Source organism: Heptranchias perlo, chromosome 21, assembly GCF_035084215.1.
Source record: "Heptranchias perlo isolate sHepPer1 chromosome 21, sHepPer1.hap1, whole genome shotgun sequence".
NCBI lineage: Eukaryota > Metazoa > Chordata > Chondrichthyes > Hexanchiformes > Hexanchidae > Heptranchias > Heptranchias perlo.
The window spans coordinates 43,356,421-43,368,804 of NC_090345.1; the positions used below are offsets into that span (position 1 = coordinate 43,356,421).

The 12,384-nt window shown below is 41.6% G+C and overlaps 1 protein-coding gene across 2 annotated transcripts in view; it reads right to left on the reverse strand.

Annotated features, from left to right (window-relative positions):
- fam13c (family with sequence similarity 13 member C) overlaps positions 1-12,384 on the reverse strand; it is a 138,664-nt gene that overhangs the window by 84,785 nt on the left and 41,495 nt on the right. For both annotated transcript variants that reach the window (XM_068002589.1, XM_068002588.1), the window contains exons 2-4: positions 11,996-12,034; positions 1,838-2,017; positions 684-873 (exon numbers count right to left, since the gene is read on the reverse strand). In XM_068002589.1, the coding sequence (XP_067858690.1) occupies positions 684-873; positions 1,838-2,017; positions 11,996-12,034 (409 nt within the window). The remainder of the gene's footprint in view (positions 1-683; positions 874-1,837; positions 2,018-11,995; positions 12,035-12,384) is intronic.

Here is a 12,384-nt window from a genome sequence, read left to right on the forward strand (position 1 = left end):
TGACAGAGAACTGAATTAGTGGTCTGTAATATTGATCCTGAAGAGAATTAAACATTGCATCAAGTTGCACTGAATAGAAATGGTTTTATAGATGAAAGTATTGATCTGCAGTGGACTTGATTTGTTGACTTGACCTTTATTGGAGTTGAGCGCTTGTTAATGACAGGAATGGAAAAGCCCACCTGCGGCTTTAGTTGCGTTGCAGAGTTATGGCCTGAAATTCTCATCGCACTCCAAGTTGAACTGGATTCAGCCTATTGGAATGTTTCTGAATTGGCCAAGTTTCCTACAGTTGGCATTTTGGGTGGCACAGACTGGCAGGTTCAGATTTCTCAACACAGATCAGAGAACCAGCAAGGATCCTAAAGAAACGTTTGCAACAGGGAGAAATCCAAATTCAGGATTTGGATTTGGATTCACCCAAGAATAGAGGCTCGTGTGTTAATCCGTCCCTGGAGGGAACGTAAGTCTTTTACCATGTAGGAATCAGTTAAGATGGGCCAAAATAGACTCCCTACATCTCTATCCTGAGTTGTAATGTTGTTGAAAATACAAAAAGAAAGCAAATCTAAGTATAGGTTTCACCAGTGAGTATTGTGGTTTTCCTTTTCTACTGAATCATCTCACATTTCCAATTAATATTAGATTAACATCTGAAGATAAATCTGTCCCAATACACTCACATCCTGACGTTGCTTTGCTCGGGTCCCCGAGCTGGGTTTTGATCTCTTCGGCTTTTGGTTGTCTCCATCTTGGTTTTCTGCTCTATCGAGTACTTTCTTTTCGGCATGCTGTAAAGTGCCTCGCACTGACGGATGGTGATCTTCCGAGGCACCGCCACACCGTGGGAAATTCTCTTTGTTTGTCTCATCCCTGACACACAAACAGGAGAACATTCCGGTGAGCAAAATAAAAGATTGCAGAAGGAATGCAACAACATTTTTCAGAACTTGGGTGCATTTTGCAAAGTGGTTCTAAAAATCTTTAGCGCTGCACAGCATTTGCAGTTGGAGATATATGTAACTATTTGACCTTGGAGGAATTTCGGGACCACATTCAAATATTTTTCTTTGATTAAAATCCTGGCCTGTACCCAGGTGGGCCCCACATTGGCCTTTGGGTTCTACCTGCATTGTTCAGAATCTCTGCGCCCCCCCCCAATTAAGTCGATGATCTTTTAAGAGGTGAACCCTATGGGGCATCCTGGAGACTTGGCTGCAAGGCTGGGTAATAGTGCATTCGGCCCAGTTGCCAGCCATCCTGGTGGACTCCTACTGAAGTTACGGCAGCAGTCTGCCAGAACGGCCGCAGATATCTGGGGCAGATGTTCTGCTCCTTTATATATTACATGTAAAATGTTTATCCCTCAACCAGCACCTAAAAACAGATTATCTGGTCATTATCACATTGCTGCTCGTGGGACCTTGGCTGCCGTGTTTCCTACATTACAACAGTGACTACACTTCAGAAGTACTGCATTGGCTGTGAAGCACTTTGGGATGTCCTGGGGTCACGAAAGGTGCTATATAAGTCCAAGTTCTTTCTTTAAAATAACCAGCTTGTTGGTTTACAATTGGCTTTGCCTCACTAGAGTGTTTAATCGGTCTGCCTTCTAGGAAGATGGGTGAAACACACATGGGGGCATGTGTGAGAGGACAGTATCCAGTACAGACAATAAGGGTTTGTGTCACTCTACTGACTGACTGGATTTGTGCAGTAAAAATAAGTTCCTGATCATAAGGGATGCAGGGTCCACTTACAGGAGAGCCTGATGACAGGGAACCCGAGAGAATATCTAGTGTAGACCTGAAATTTCTAACAGAACTCATGATCTTACATTTCTTTGAGCCTGTGGTCATCGTCCTGTTGGTGCTGCAGTTGTCGCCGTTCCCTTGCCGACAGAGATGGAAGAGCAAGACCCAGTCCTAGATCTGGATCTTCTACAGACTGTTTGCCGGCACTGTTCGACAGAGATGCAGAATGTTCCTTGGCCACACAAACAACCTGGCCTTCAAACCTTCACCGGGTAATAAAGTAAAAGAATTTCATTATCATTTCTCTGAAGTACAAGCCATAACTTGTGGCCCATATTCATCGTTAGAAACAGAGTGTCGTAGATGCTGAAGTGGAACTCTTACTTGGAAGCACAGAGACTGATCCTCCTAAACGTTTACTGACCCACGACCAAGCAGCAAAGATATTGGTGACCTCTACAGACAATCAGATAAAGCTGCTCATCTCAGTCAGTCACAGATTATTTACATACTGAAAGCCTATTGGCTAAAACAAATTGATGACAAGCTACTGGTGGAGTGATGTCATACTGGACTGACCCATTTTCTGTAGGGGGAGACTGGTACCATCCACACCGTATTGAATTAATAAAGGCTTTAAAGTAGAACCAAAATGATGGAACTAAATTATCTGAAGAATCTTTATGGTTTTATTAAATAGATGGATGCATCTCAATCGTGTCTTGCAAATTGAGGACAGACCGAAAGACTAACGTGCTGTTTTTTCAGCTTGAAGCAAATGACAAAAAGTGTAAACATCGGCTGATGACCATCTCAATATGTTCATCATCAGTATCACAAGGTATGCTACAAGTGTACCAGAACCATTCCGGCTACAATCCGTGCTTCCCACTCTTCCAATATAACCCAATAAACAGGGAAGGGAAACGGAGAGGCTGATGGACTTGATTTTTGAATTCTCCTTTTGACTATTTTCAGATTGGCAACCATTACTGTGACAACAAGACTCACTGCTGCAGCAATATAAGTGCTGCATAACTGCAAATAAGAAAAGGTGGTACTTTTAGTGTAATAAGAGTAATTGGAGTGACCAGGAGACACTAATATTTAATTCTGTAAATACTGGGTTTCCAATGAACCTTGCAGAATATAAAAGATTTACACTGACAATTATCTATGTGGATATGTTTTGGGGGGAAATTTATGTTGAGACTAAGTCCAGGTCACAAAGAAATATATTTGCTGGCATTCCTCCAAAGTTGCTACAAGCAATACAGCTTGACTTGCTTTTCGTTAATTAAAGTTAAGGGAGAGAGAAGGCTTCAACATTGGCCTTCAGCTCTGCCGAGTTCGAAGCTTCTAATCCTGTTGGAGAATGGGTAAAGAACAAGCAACTCACCCCTGAAGGTTGCGGAGTATTACAAAGGAAACGGGTCAGACAGTGACCTGGTCACATCCGTCAATCTGAAAGGAAGAGCTTGCTGGGCTGCGGTGAAGCTAACAATGCTGAAGAGTAGACTGGCTGGGATTGTGGCGCGAGACTGTCTCAGCACCAAGGTTTGGTTTTATGTCATAACCTGTGAAAACAAAGCTGAACTTCAACTCATAGAGGTTAATCCGATAATCCAGTGCTCCCAGCGGGAATAGATGTTCTTGGGAGCCTGCCATTTTCCATCCATTAAAATTAATAAATGGAATATTATGGGTTGTGTGCTTGCAATGCAGCCCTTGCGAATCCAGCTTATCTCTGGGAGAGCCGGATTATGGAATCGCCAAAGAATATGCTACAGCCTTGAACATATGCCCAAATATTCATTTTTGTAAAGCTTCACGTGCACCTCAGCAGAGATTTCCCATTGGAGTTTCTTCCTTTACCAAGCCATTATGGCCAACCAAATTTTCACTGTACCCATATATCATGTGACACCAAAAGCAACGTTTGACTTTACGATGCTAGGCCAGGGTATAATGAGGCTAGGTCACAGGAATTGTGGATCACTGAGAAATAAGCTGCTCTTGTTTCGCAAAACTATAACTCTACTGAAAAATCATCAGACGCACAGGGGCAAAAACCCCATTTCAGTGCACTGTCAATCATCACCGTGAACATCCAAACGCTAAACGTTTCAACAAATAAAGCTGCAATTGTACTGAAAAGAATTTTGTTTTTTTAAGTGTCACTTTTCTTTGTCTCTATCGTTTTGACACTCAGTTGCATTTTCTTGTGCTGCATTTGAAGACCAGAAATGGTAATACTAGATAACAAAGCTAATGTCTCATCTGATGGTTGATATATTAAACCACATAAAATCTGAGGTAATCTATTTTGAGAACTGTTTTGGCATTTAAGGAACATTCCTAAACCTTCTGCTTTTCAACTAAGTATTGCTCCCTCCACCCCAACTAACTCATTCTAGCTGCTGGACAGACCTACTTACCTACCTCTGGAATAATTCCAACTGCAGCAACAATTAGGCCCTGAAATCACACCCTGGAATACTAACGTACAAATACTTAGCCTGTTTGTCTCAAATTCCTCTCTCCATTTGCATAACATAAATGCATCGGCTCCTCCAGTAAAAAGCAGAGAGGGATTTCGTGCAAACCCATGCCATCATTTGAGGGCCTTAAAATTTACATAATCTAATTTCAAGCTGAAAACTTGATGTGAGAATGAAACATAAAACAAGGAAAGTTATCCAAATGCCAGTCAATGTAAGGTCAGTCAATTAGTGATGCATATTGTTAGCATGCTGTTAATAGTACATGATGTGATTTTGTAATTATTAGCCCTTCCGGCATCATGAGGCATCTGTGTGCAATTGTACTGTTGACACCACAGACAAGATAACAAATGAGGTAACTTGTTCTGCAGTAGCAGGTTTCTCTCCAGCACTTGAACGTAGGTCAATTATTGATCTACTTGCATCCATAACGTGACTACATAAATCTCTCCAGTTCCGGCACTCAACTGACCAGAGAAAGCAGAGTTCATGGCCAAGTGATGGAATGGGGCAGCACCTGATGCCCTGTTTGAAGGTTGGCAAAGTGGACATACATCTACATGAAGGAGGGTTGCCCCTTGTGATACGTCAAACACCCCCTCCCAAAGGACAGTAGTGCATCTTGTCCATCAGCATATGGTGGCCGGGCTAATGGTCAAAACTGTGCTATCTACAATAGTCTGCCCTTTTGGGGCATCTGGTCCCAGGAAACATTCTGTGCCCTGTTCAGCTGATGCCTCCTTTCCTTTGGGAAAGTGATGGAGGCACCACCTCTTGGAAAAGTTCAGTCCATCAGCCAACTGACTAAATTGGTGGTGGATCAGATGGATCCTGTAGCATGAAGTTTGATGCACGTTCATAGGATGGTCTACATTGCCTTTTTTATATTCATCCTCGGGTGTGGGCATCGCTGGCAAGGCCAGTATTTAATGCCCATCCCTAGTTGCCCTGAGAAGGTGGTGGTGGTGGTGGTGAGCCTTCTTCTAGCGGTTTGATACAACTGAGTGGCTTCCTAGGCCACTTCAGAGGGCAGTTTTGAGTCAATCGCATTGGTGTGGGACTGGAGTCAAGTATAGGCCATGTAAGGACGGCAGGTTTCTTCCCCTAAAGGGCATCAGTGAACCAGTTGGATTTTCAAGACAATCGGACAGCTTCATGGTCACTTTTACTGATACCGGTTTTTTATTTCCAGCCTTTTGAAACTGATTTGAAATTCTCAAACTGCCAAGGTGGGATTTGAACTCACGTTATGGATATTAGTCCAGGCCTCTCAATAACTAGGCCAGTAGCATAACCACTGCACTACCATACCCTGATTGCTGCAGTATGTAGATGTGTAGTTACTCTGCAGCAGAAGGCATAGCTATGTGACAGCCTCTCATGATAAGCCACATTTGTTGCCCCATCATGAACTCTTGCTCATCTAGATCATGCAGCTCCATGAACTCTGCGTTCCTCCAATTCTGGCCTCTTGCGCATCCTTGATTTCCTTCATCACATCATTAGCGGCCGTGCCTTCAACAGCCTAGGCCCTAAGCTCTGGAATCCCCTCCCTAAACCACTCCACCTCTCTAACTCTCTAACTCTCTCTCCTTTAAGACACTCCTTAAAACCTACTTCTTTGGCCAAGCATTTGGTCACCTGTCCTAATATCTCCATGTGGCTCCGTGTCAAATTTTGTTTGATAACGTTCCTGTGAAGTGCCTTGGGACGTTTTACCATGTTAAAGGTGCTATATAAATACAAGTTGTTGTTGTTATCCGAACTACCAAATTCCCATCTTTATCACTTTGGTACTAGTTAAATTGCAGTAGCAACCAAGAATACCAGGGAAAACATCGGGAAAACAAGCAAAAAGGGAGACATTTGTTGACATACTAACAGAGGTTACATTTCAAAAGTAAGTAATGGTTTTGGGTAGTGCTGAGGATGTGAACAGCACTACATAAATGCAAATTATTTTTTGTTTTCTTTCTTCAAAAAAAATTGCCAAATGGCATTCTCCCCAGCAATTACAACTAATATAAAGACTGCAAATGAACAGAAATATGAATGCTAACTGAAAAAAAAAACTTCAGCAAACAAATTCAGCAACTGGAATGTTCCTTTAAGAATCCTACATGGGCTGGCCAGGCCACAGGATTAGTTGTGCATCTATTTTAAATGGGTGAGCTCAGCAAGGGGGGGAACTGGGAACCGCTCAAAAAACTTCAAATCCCCTGAAGTCATGGTTTGCAAAATTTCCAAGTCTCTAATGAGGCTTTTGCCTTGTCCACAGCAAATATGATTGGTGTACAATGTGGCACTCCTGTGTCTTGGATACAAGGAACTGCTGGCTAGATTTTATTTTTGTGTCAACAGCGAGGCTCAGCTGTGGAACATAGAACAGGAGTAGGACATTCAGCCTCTCGAGCCTGCTCTGCTATTCAATTAGATCATGGCTGATCTGTATCTTAACTCCATCTACCCCCCTCAGCTCCATATCCCTTGATACCCTTACCTAACACAAATCTATCGCTCTCAGTCTTGAAAGCTCCAATTGCCCTCAGCATCCACAGCCTTTCAGGGGAGAGGTTTCCAGATTTCTATTACCCTTTGTGTGAAAAAGTGCTTCCTGATTTCCCTCCTGAATGGCCTGGCTCTAATTTTAAGATGATGTCCCCTCGTTCTTGATTCCCCCATCAGAGGAAATAGTTTCTCTGTATCTACCCTGTCGAATCCTTTTAACATTTTAAGTACCTCGATCGGATCACTCCTCAATCGTCTATAGTCAAGGGAATACAAGCCAAGTCTATGCAACCTCTCCTCATAATTTAACTCTCTAAGCCCCGGTATCATTCTGGTGAATCTGTGATTCATCTCATGGGAGTTGGAGCCGCATAAAATTGGCCCACAAAAAGCACAGAAGGAATGGGGAACAGGAGAGAAATAGGAAACACAAGGTGATTTTTTTTTTGCACATGAAATCATGTTTAGGTGTTTATATTATTAGTGTTAGGATTAAGATTACTGCAATCAGGTTGCTCCTGGCACCTGAGTAACATTAATATTTCAGTATTAGTCTTTTGGCAGCATCCCAATGCTCTGACATACAAACCTGCAGTAACCTGCGTGTGCTATGTCTGAAAACTGTCACTCCTTTACAGTGGGGAGGTATTATGCCTCTTAAAGAAAGATTTGCATTTAAATAGCGACCTCTGGATGTCCCAAAGCCCTTTACAACCAATGAAGAACTTTTTGAATTGTAGTCTCTGTTGTAATTTAGGAAACTTGGCAGCCAATTTGCACACAGCAAGGTCCCACAAACAGCAATGAAATAATGACCAGATAATTTGATTTAGTGATGTTGAATGAGGGATAAATATTGGCCAGGACATCAGTGAGAACTCCCCTGCTCTTCTTCAAATAGTAGTCATGTTGTGGAGATGCCGGTGATGGACTGGGGTTGACAATTGTAAACAATTTTACAACACCAAGTTATAGTCCAGCAATTTTATTTGAAATTCACAAGCTTTCGGAGGCTTCCTCCTTCCTCAGGTGAATGCTGTGGAAAAGCAGGAAGGAGGAAGGAGGAAGCCTCCGAAAGCTTGTGAATTTCAAATAAAATTGCTGGACTATAACTTGGTGTTGTAAAATTGTTTACAATTCTTCAAATAGTGCCATGGGACCTTTTACGTCCATCTGAGAGGGCAGACAGGACCTTGGTTTAGCGTTTCATCTTAAAGACGGCACCTCCAACAGTGCAGCACTCCCTCAGTACTGCACTGGCCTAGATTTTGTGCTCAAGTCTCTGGAGTGGGACTTGAACCCACAACCTTCGGACTCAGAGGCAAGAGTGCTACCACTGAGCCACAGCTGACACCTTACTCTGTGTAATGGGACTGAACATTTTTAGGTGAATCCAAATCCAAATCCAAATCCTGAATTTAGATTCCTCCCTGTTGCAAACGTTTCTTTAGGGTCGATGCTAGTTCTCTGATCAGTGTTGAGAAACCTGAACCTGCCAGTCTGTGCCACCCAAAATGCCAATTGAAGGAAACTTGGCCAATTCAGAAACATTCCAATAGGCTGAACCCACTCAATTCAGTTCAACTTGGAGTGTGGTGAGAATTTTAGGCCATAACTTTGCAACGCAACTAAAGCCACAGATGGGCTTTTCCATTCCTGTCATTAACAAGCATCAACTCCAATAAAGGTCAAGTCAACAAATCAAGTCCACTGCAGATCAATACTTTCATCTGTAAATCCATTTCTATTCAGTGCAACTTGATGCAATGTTTAATTCTCTTCAGGATCAATATTACAGACCACTAATTCAGTTCTCTGTCATTGAAGTGCTATTCCTCCATGATCCTTTTTATACTAATTGGAGGAACAGAGAGATCTACATTGAGTTACATTGAAACTACAGCACAGAAACAGGCCATTCGGCCCAACAGATCCATGCCAGTGTTTATGCTCCACACAAGACTCCTCCCTCCCCACTTCATCTAACCCTATCAGCATACTCTTCTATTCCTTTCTCCCTCATATGCTTATCTAGTTTCCCCTTAAATGCATCTATGCTATTTGCCTCAACTACTCCTTATGGTAGTGAGTTCCACTCTCTGGGTAAAGAAGTTTCTCCTGAATTCTCTTTTGGATTTATTAGTGACTATTTTATATTTATGACCTCTAGTTTTGGATTTCCCACAAGCAGAAACATTTTCTCTGCGTCTACTCTATCAAACCCTTTCATTATCTTAAAAACCTCTAAAAGCCTTCTCTTTTCTAGAGAAAGAGCAGCAGGCTATTCAGCCTTTTCTTATAAGTATATCTTCTCAGTGCTGGTATCATCTTTATGAATCTTCTTTGCACCCTCTCCAACGCCTCTATATCATAGTAGGTGCAGCACAGGAGGAGGCCATTCAGCCCATCGTCCCTGTGCCGGCTCTTCAAAAGAGCTATCCAATTAGTCCCATTCCCCTGCTCTTTCCCCATAGCCCTTCAAATTCTTTCCCTTCAAGTATTTATCCAATTCCCTTTTGAAAGTTATTATTGAATCTGCTTCCACCACCCTTTCAGGCAGTGCATTGCAGGTCATTACAACTCTCTGCATAAAAAAATGTTTCTTCATGTCGCCTCTGGCTCTTTTGCCGATCACCTTAAATCTGTGTCCTCTGGTTACCGACCCTCTGCCGCTGGAAACAGTTTCTCCTTATTTATTCTATCAAAGCCCCCGTTCATTATTTTGAACACCTCTATCAAATCTCCTCTTAAAAGGAGAACAACCCCAGCTTCTCCAGTCTCTCCACATAACTGAAGTCCCTCATCCCTGGCACCATTCTAGTAAATCTCTTCTGCTCCCTCTCTAAGGCCTTGACATCCTTCCTAAAGTGTGGTGTCCAGAATTGAACACAATACTCCAGCTGAGGCCTAACCAGTGTTTTATAAAGGCTTAGCATAACTTCCTTGCTTTTGTACTCTATGCCTCTATTAATAAAGCCCAGGATCCCATATGCCTTTTTAACAGCCTTCTCAACTTGTCCTGCCACCTTCAAAGATTTGTGTATGTGCACCCCCAGGTCTCTCTGTTCCTGCACCCCCTTTAAAATTGTACCATTCAGTTTATATTGCCTCTCCTCATCCTTCCTGCCAAAATGTATCACTTCACACTTCACTGCATTAAATTTAATCTGCTATGTATCCACCCATTTCACCAGTCTGTCCATGTCCTCCTGAAGTCTGTTACTATCCTCCACACTGTTTACTACATTTCCAAGTTTTGTGTCATCTGCAAACTTTGAAATTATACCCTCTATACCCAAGTCCAGGTCATTAATATTTATCACAAAGGGCAGTGGTCCTAATACTGACCCCTGGGGAACACCACTGTATACTTCCCTCCAGTCTGAAAAACAACCGTTCCCCACTACTCTCTGCTTTCTGTCCCTTAGCCAATTTTGTATCCATACTGCCATTGTCCCTTTAATCCTTTAATCTTGCTAACAAGTCTATTATGTGGTACTTTATCAAATGCCTTTTGAAAGTCCATATACACAACATCAACTGTACTACCCTCACCAACCCGCTCCGTTACTTCATCAAAGAACTCAATCAAGTTAGTCAAACACGATTTTTCTTTTAACAAATTCTTTCTATAGTATGGAGACCAGAACTGTGCATGGTACTCCAAGTGTGGTCTATCCAAGGTTGTATACAAGTTTAACATAACCTCTCTGCTTTTCAATTCTTTTCCTCTAGAAATGAACCACAATGCTTGATTTGCCTTTTTAAAGGCCTTATTAACCTCTGTTACTACTTTTAGTGATTTGTGTAACTGTACCCCTAGGATCTAGGGGTGCAGATCCATACATCTTTAAAAGTGGTAGTACGGATAGAAAAAGCCATAAACGCAAATGGCATTGTGCACTTTATACATTGGAGCTTTGAATATAAAAGCAAGAAAGGGATGTCGAATTTGTAAAAACATTGGTTAGGCCTCAGTTGGATTATTTTGTGCAGTTCTGCACACCCCTTTATAGGAAGGATATTAGAGTCATAGATTGGGTACAATGCATAGTCATTAGAATGATACCAGGAAAGAAAAGTTATAATCATTAAGAAAGGCTCAAAAATTGTGGCTTTTTCACTGGAACAGAGACGGTTTAGGGAGATCCTATGGAGAATCTCAAAATTATGAAAGGTTTTGAGAGGGCAAACAGTGAAAGATTATCACTGGTCGACAAATCAGTACAAGGGGCACAGACTCATGATTATCACCGGAAGAACAAAGAGGGATGTTAGTTTTCACAGAGGGATTTCGGAATGTGGAATTGCTTTACCACAAATCACTATCAAGGCAGAGTCTATATCATATAAAAAGGAATTGGATAAGCATTTGAAAAAAAAAAGAATATAACAGGACATGGGGAAAGGGCAGGGAAAAGGGATTACAATAGATAGATCCAATTGAAGAACTAGCACTGGCACAGACACGATGGGCTGAATGGCCTACTTTTGTGCTCTTAACTTCTATGATTCTACTACAATGACCACACATTTTAAGGCTCTCTTGAAGATAGTGTTCACTGCGCTAAACTTAGATCCTTTCAGCTAATGTGATTTGTTTGCTTACAAGAAAATTCTTTTAAAAATACATTCCAGATTATGTATTAAATGTATCTGCAATTACAACTCTAACTTTAACCACTGAATACCTGATTAAATCTGAGACAATGCTTTATTGTGAAATGATATGTTTAACATTTACTTGGTTACTTAAGGATTATTAATGTTCAGGGTTCAGAACTTAAAAGAAACCTAATCGTTTTTTCTTTATATTGTTAAGCCAATGATAACGTCCTCTTTAAATCTCTTATCATCATGTTTGACCTCCAGATTATTCACACGGGAGATTCCAGCAATTACTTTTCATGAGCACAGGCCGCAAAAGTGAGAAATTCATTAATAGCCCTACGTTGTCGTACAGAAATGATTTTCTGTACAGAATCCGCATAAAAACAAATATCATATCCAGCTTGTGTACAGATCTCCTGGGTTTAAATTGAAGTCTCTATCCTAATAGCATAAGTATTTCTATTAACCACTTCTCCAGAGTTTAATTCAATTTTGAGAGCTTTCTGCTTCCATATTTTTAAATAAAGCCTCCGATGTGTTCAGAAACTCTTTTCCTCACATATACTGTCGTTTAAAATATCTCAAAATCAAGTACACGTAACACAAAGGATTACTTACTCAACTGGTGCTGTTCTGTTGGAAGCAGTATCCAAAACACTGAAACACAAGAGCAAGAAAGCTGCCATTAGATAATTAGAGTAATAATCTGAGGAGCCCACACATGCATTATTTTCTATTAACCTCGGAATAATTGCAGAGTATTAGTCATGCACGTCCAAGGATGACGGAACATGTGTACTTTACGATGGTTTTGCACTGCTCCAGGCTTGGCAACTGTAACGTGGAAAAATGTGGGACCAGGGAGCCACATAAAATAGGCAACGTTGGGCAATGATGTAAGCTTCAGCGAGGGGAAGCCATTCAAGATTTGTTATACTCTGCAAGTTTGAGCCAAATGAAGGCGAAGCACCCCAGAACTTGAGCAGCAGTGTACTAATCTGCAAGGG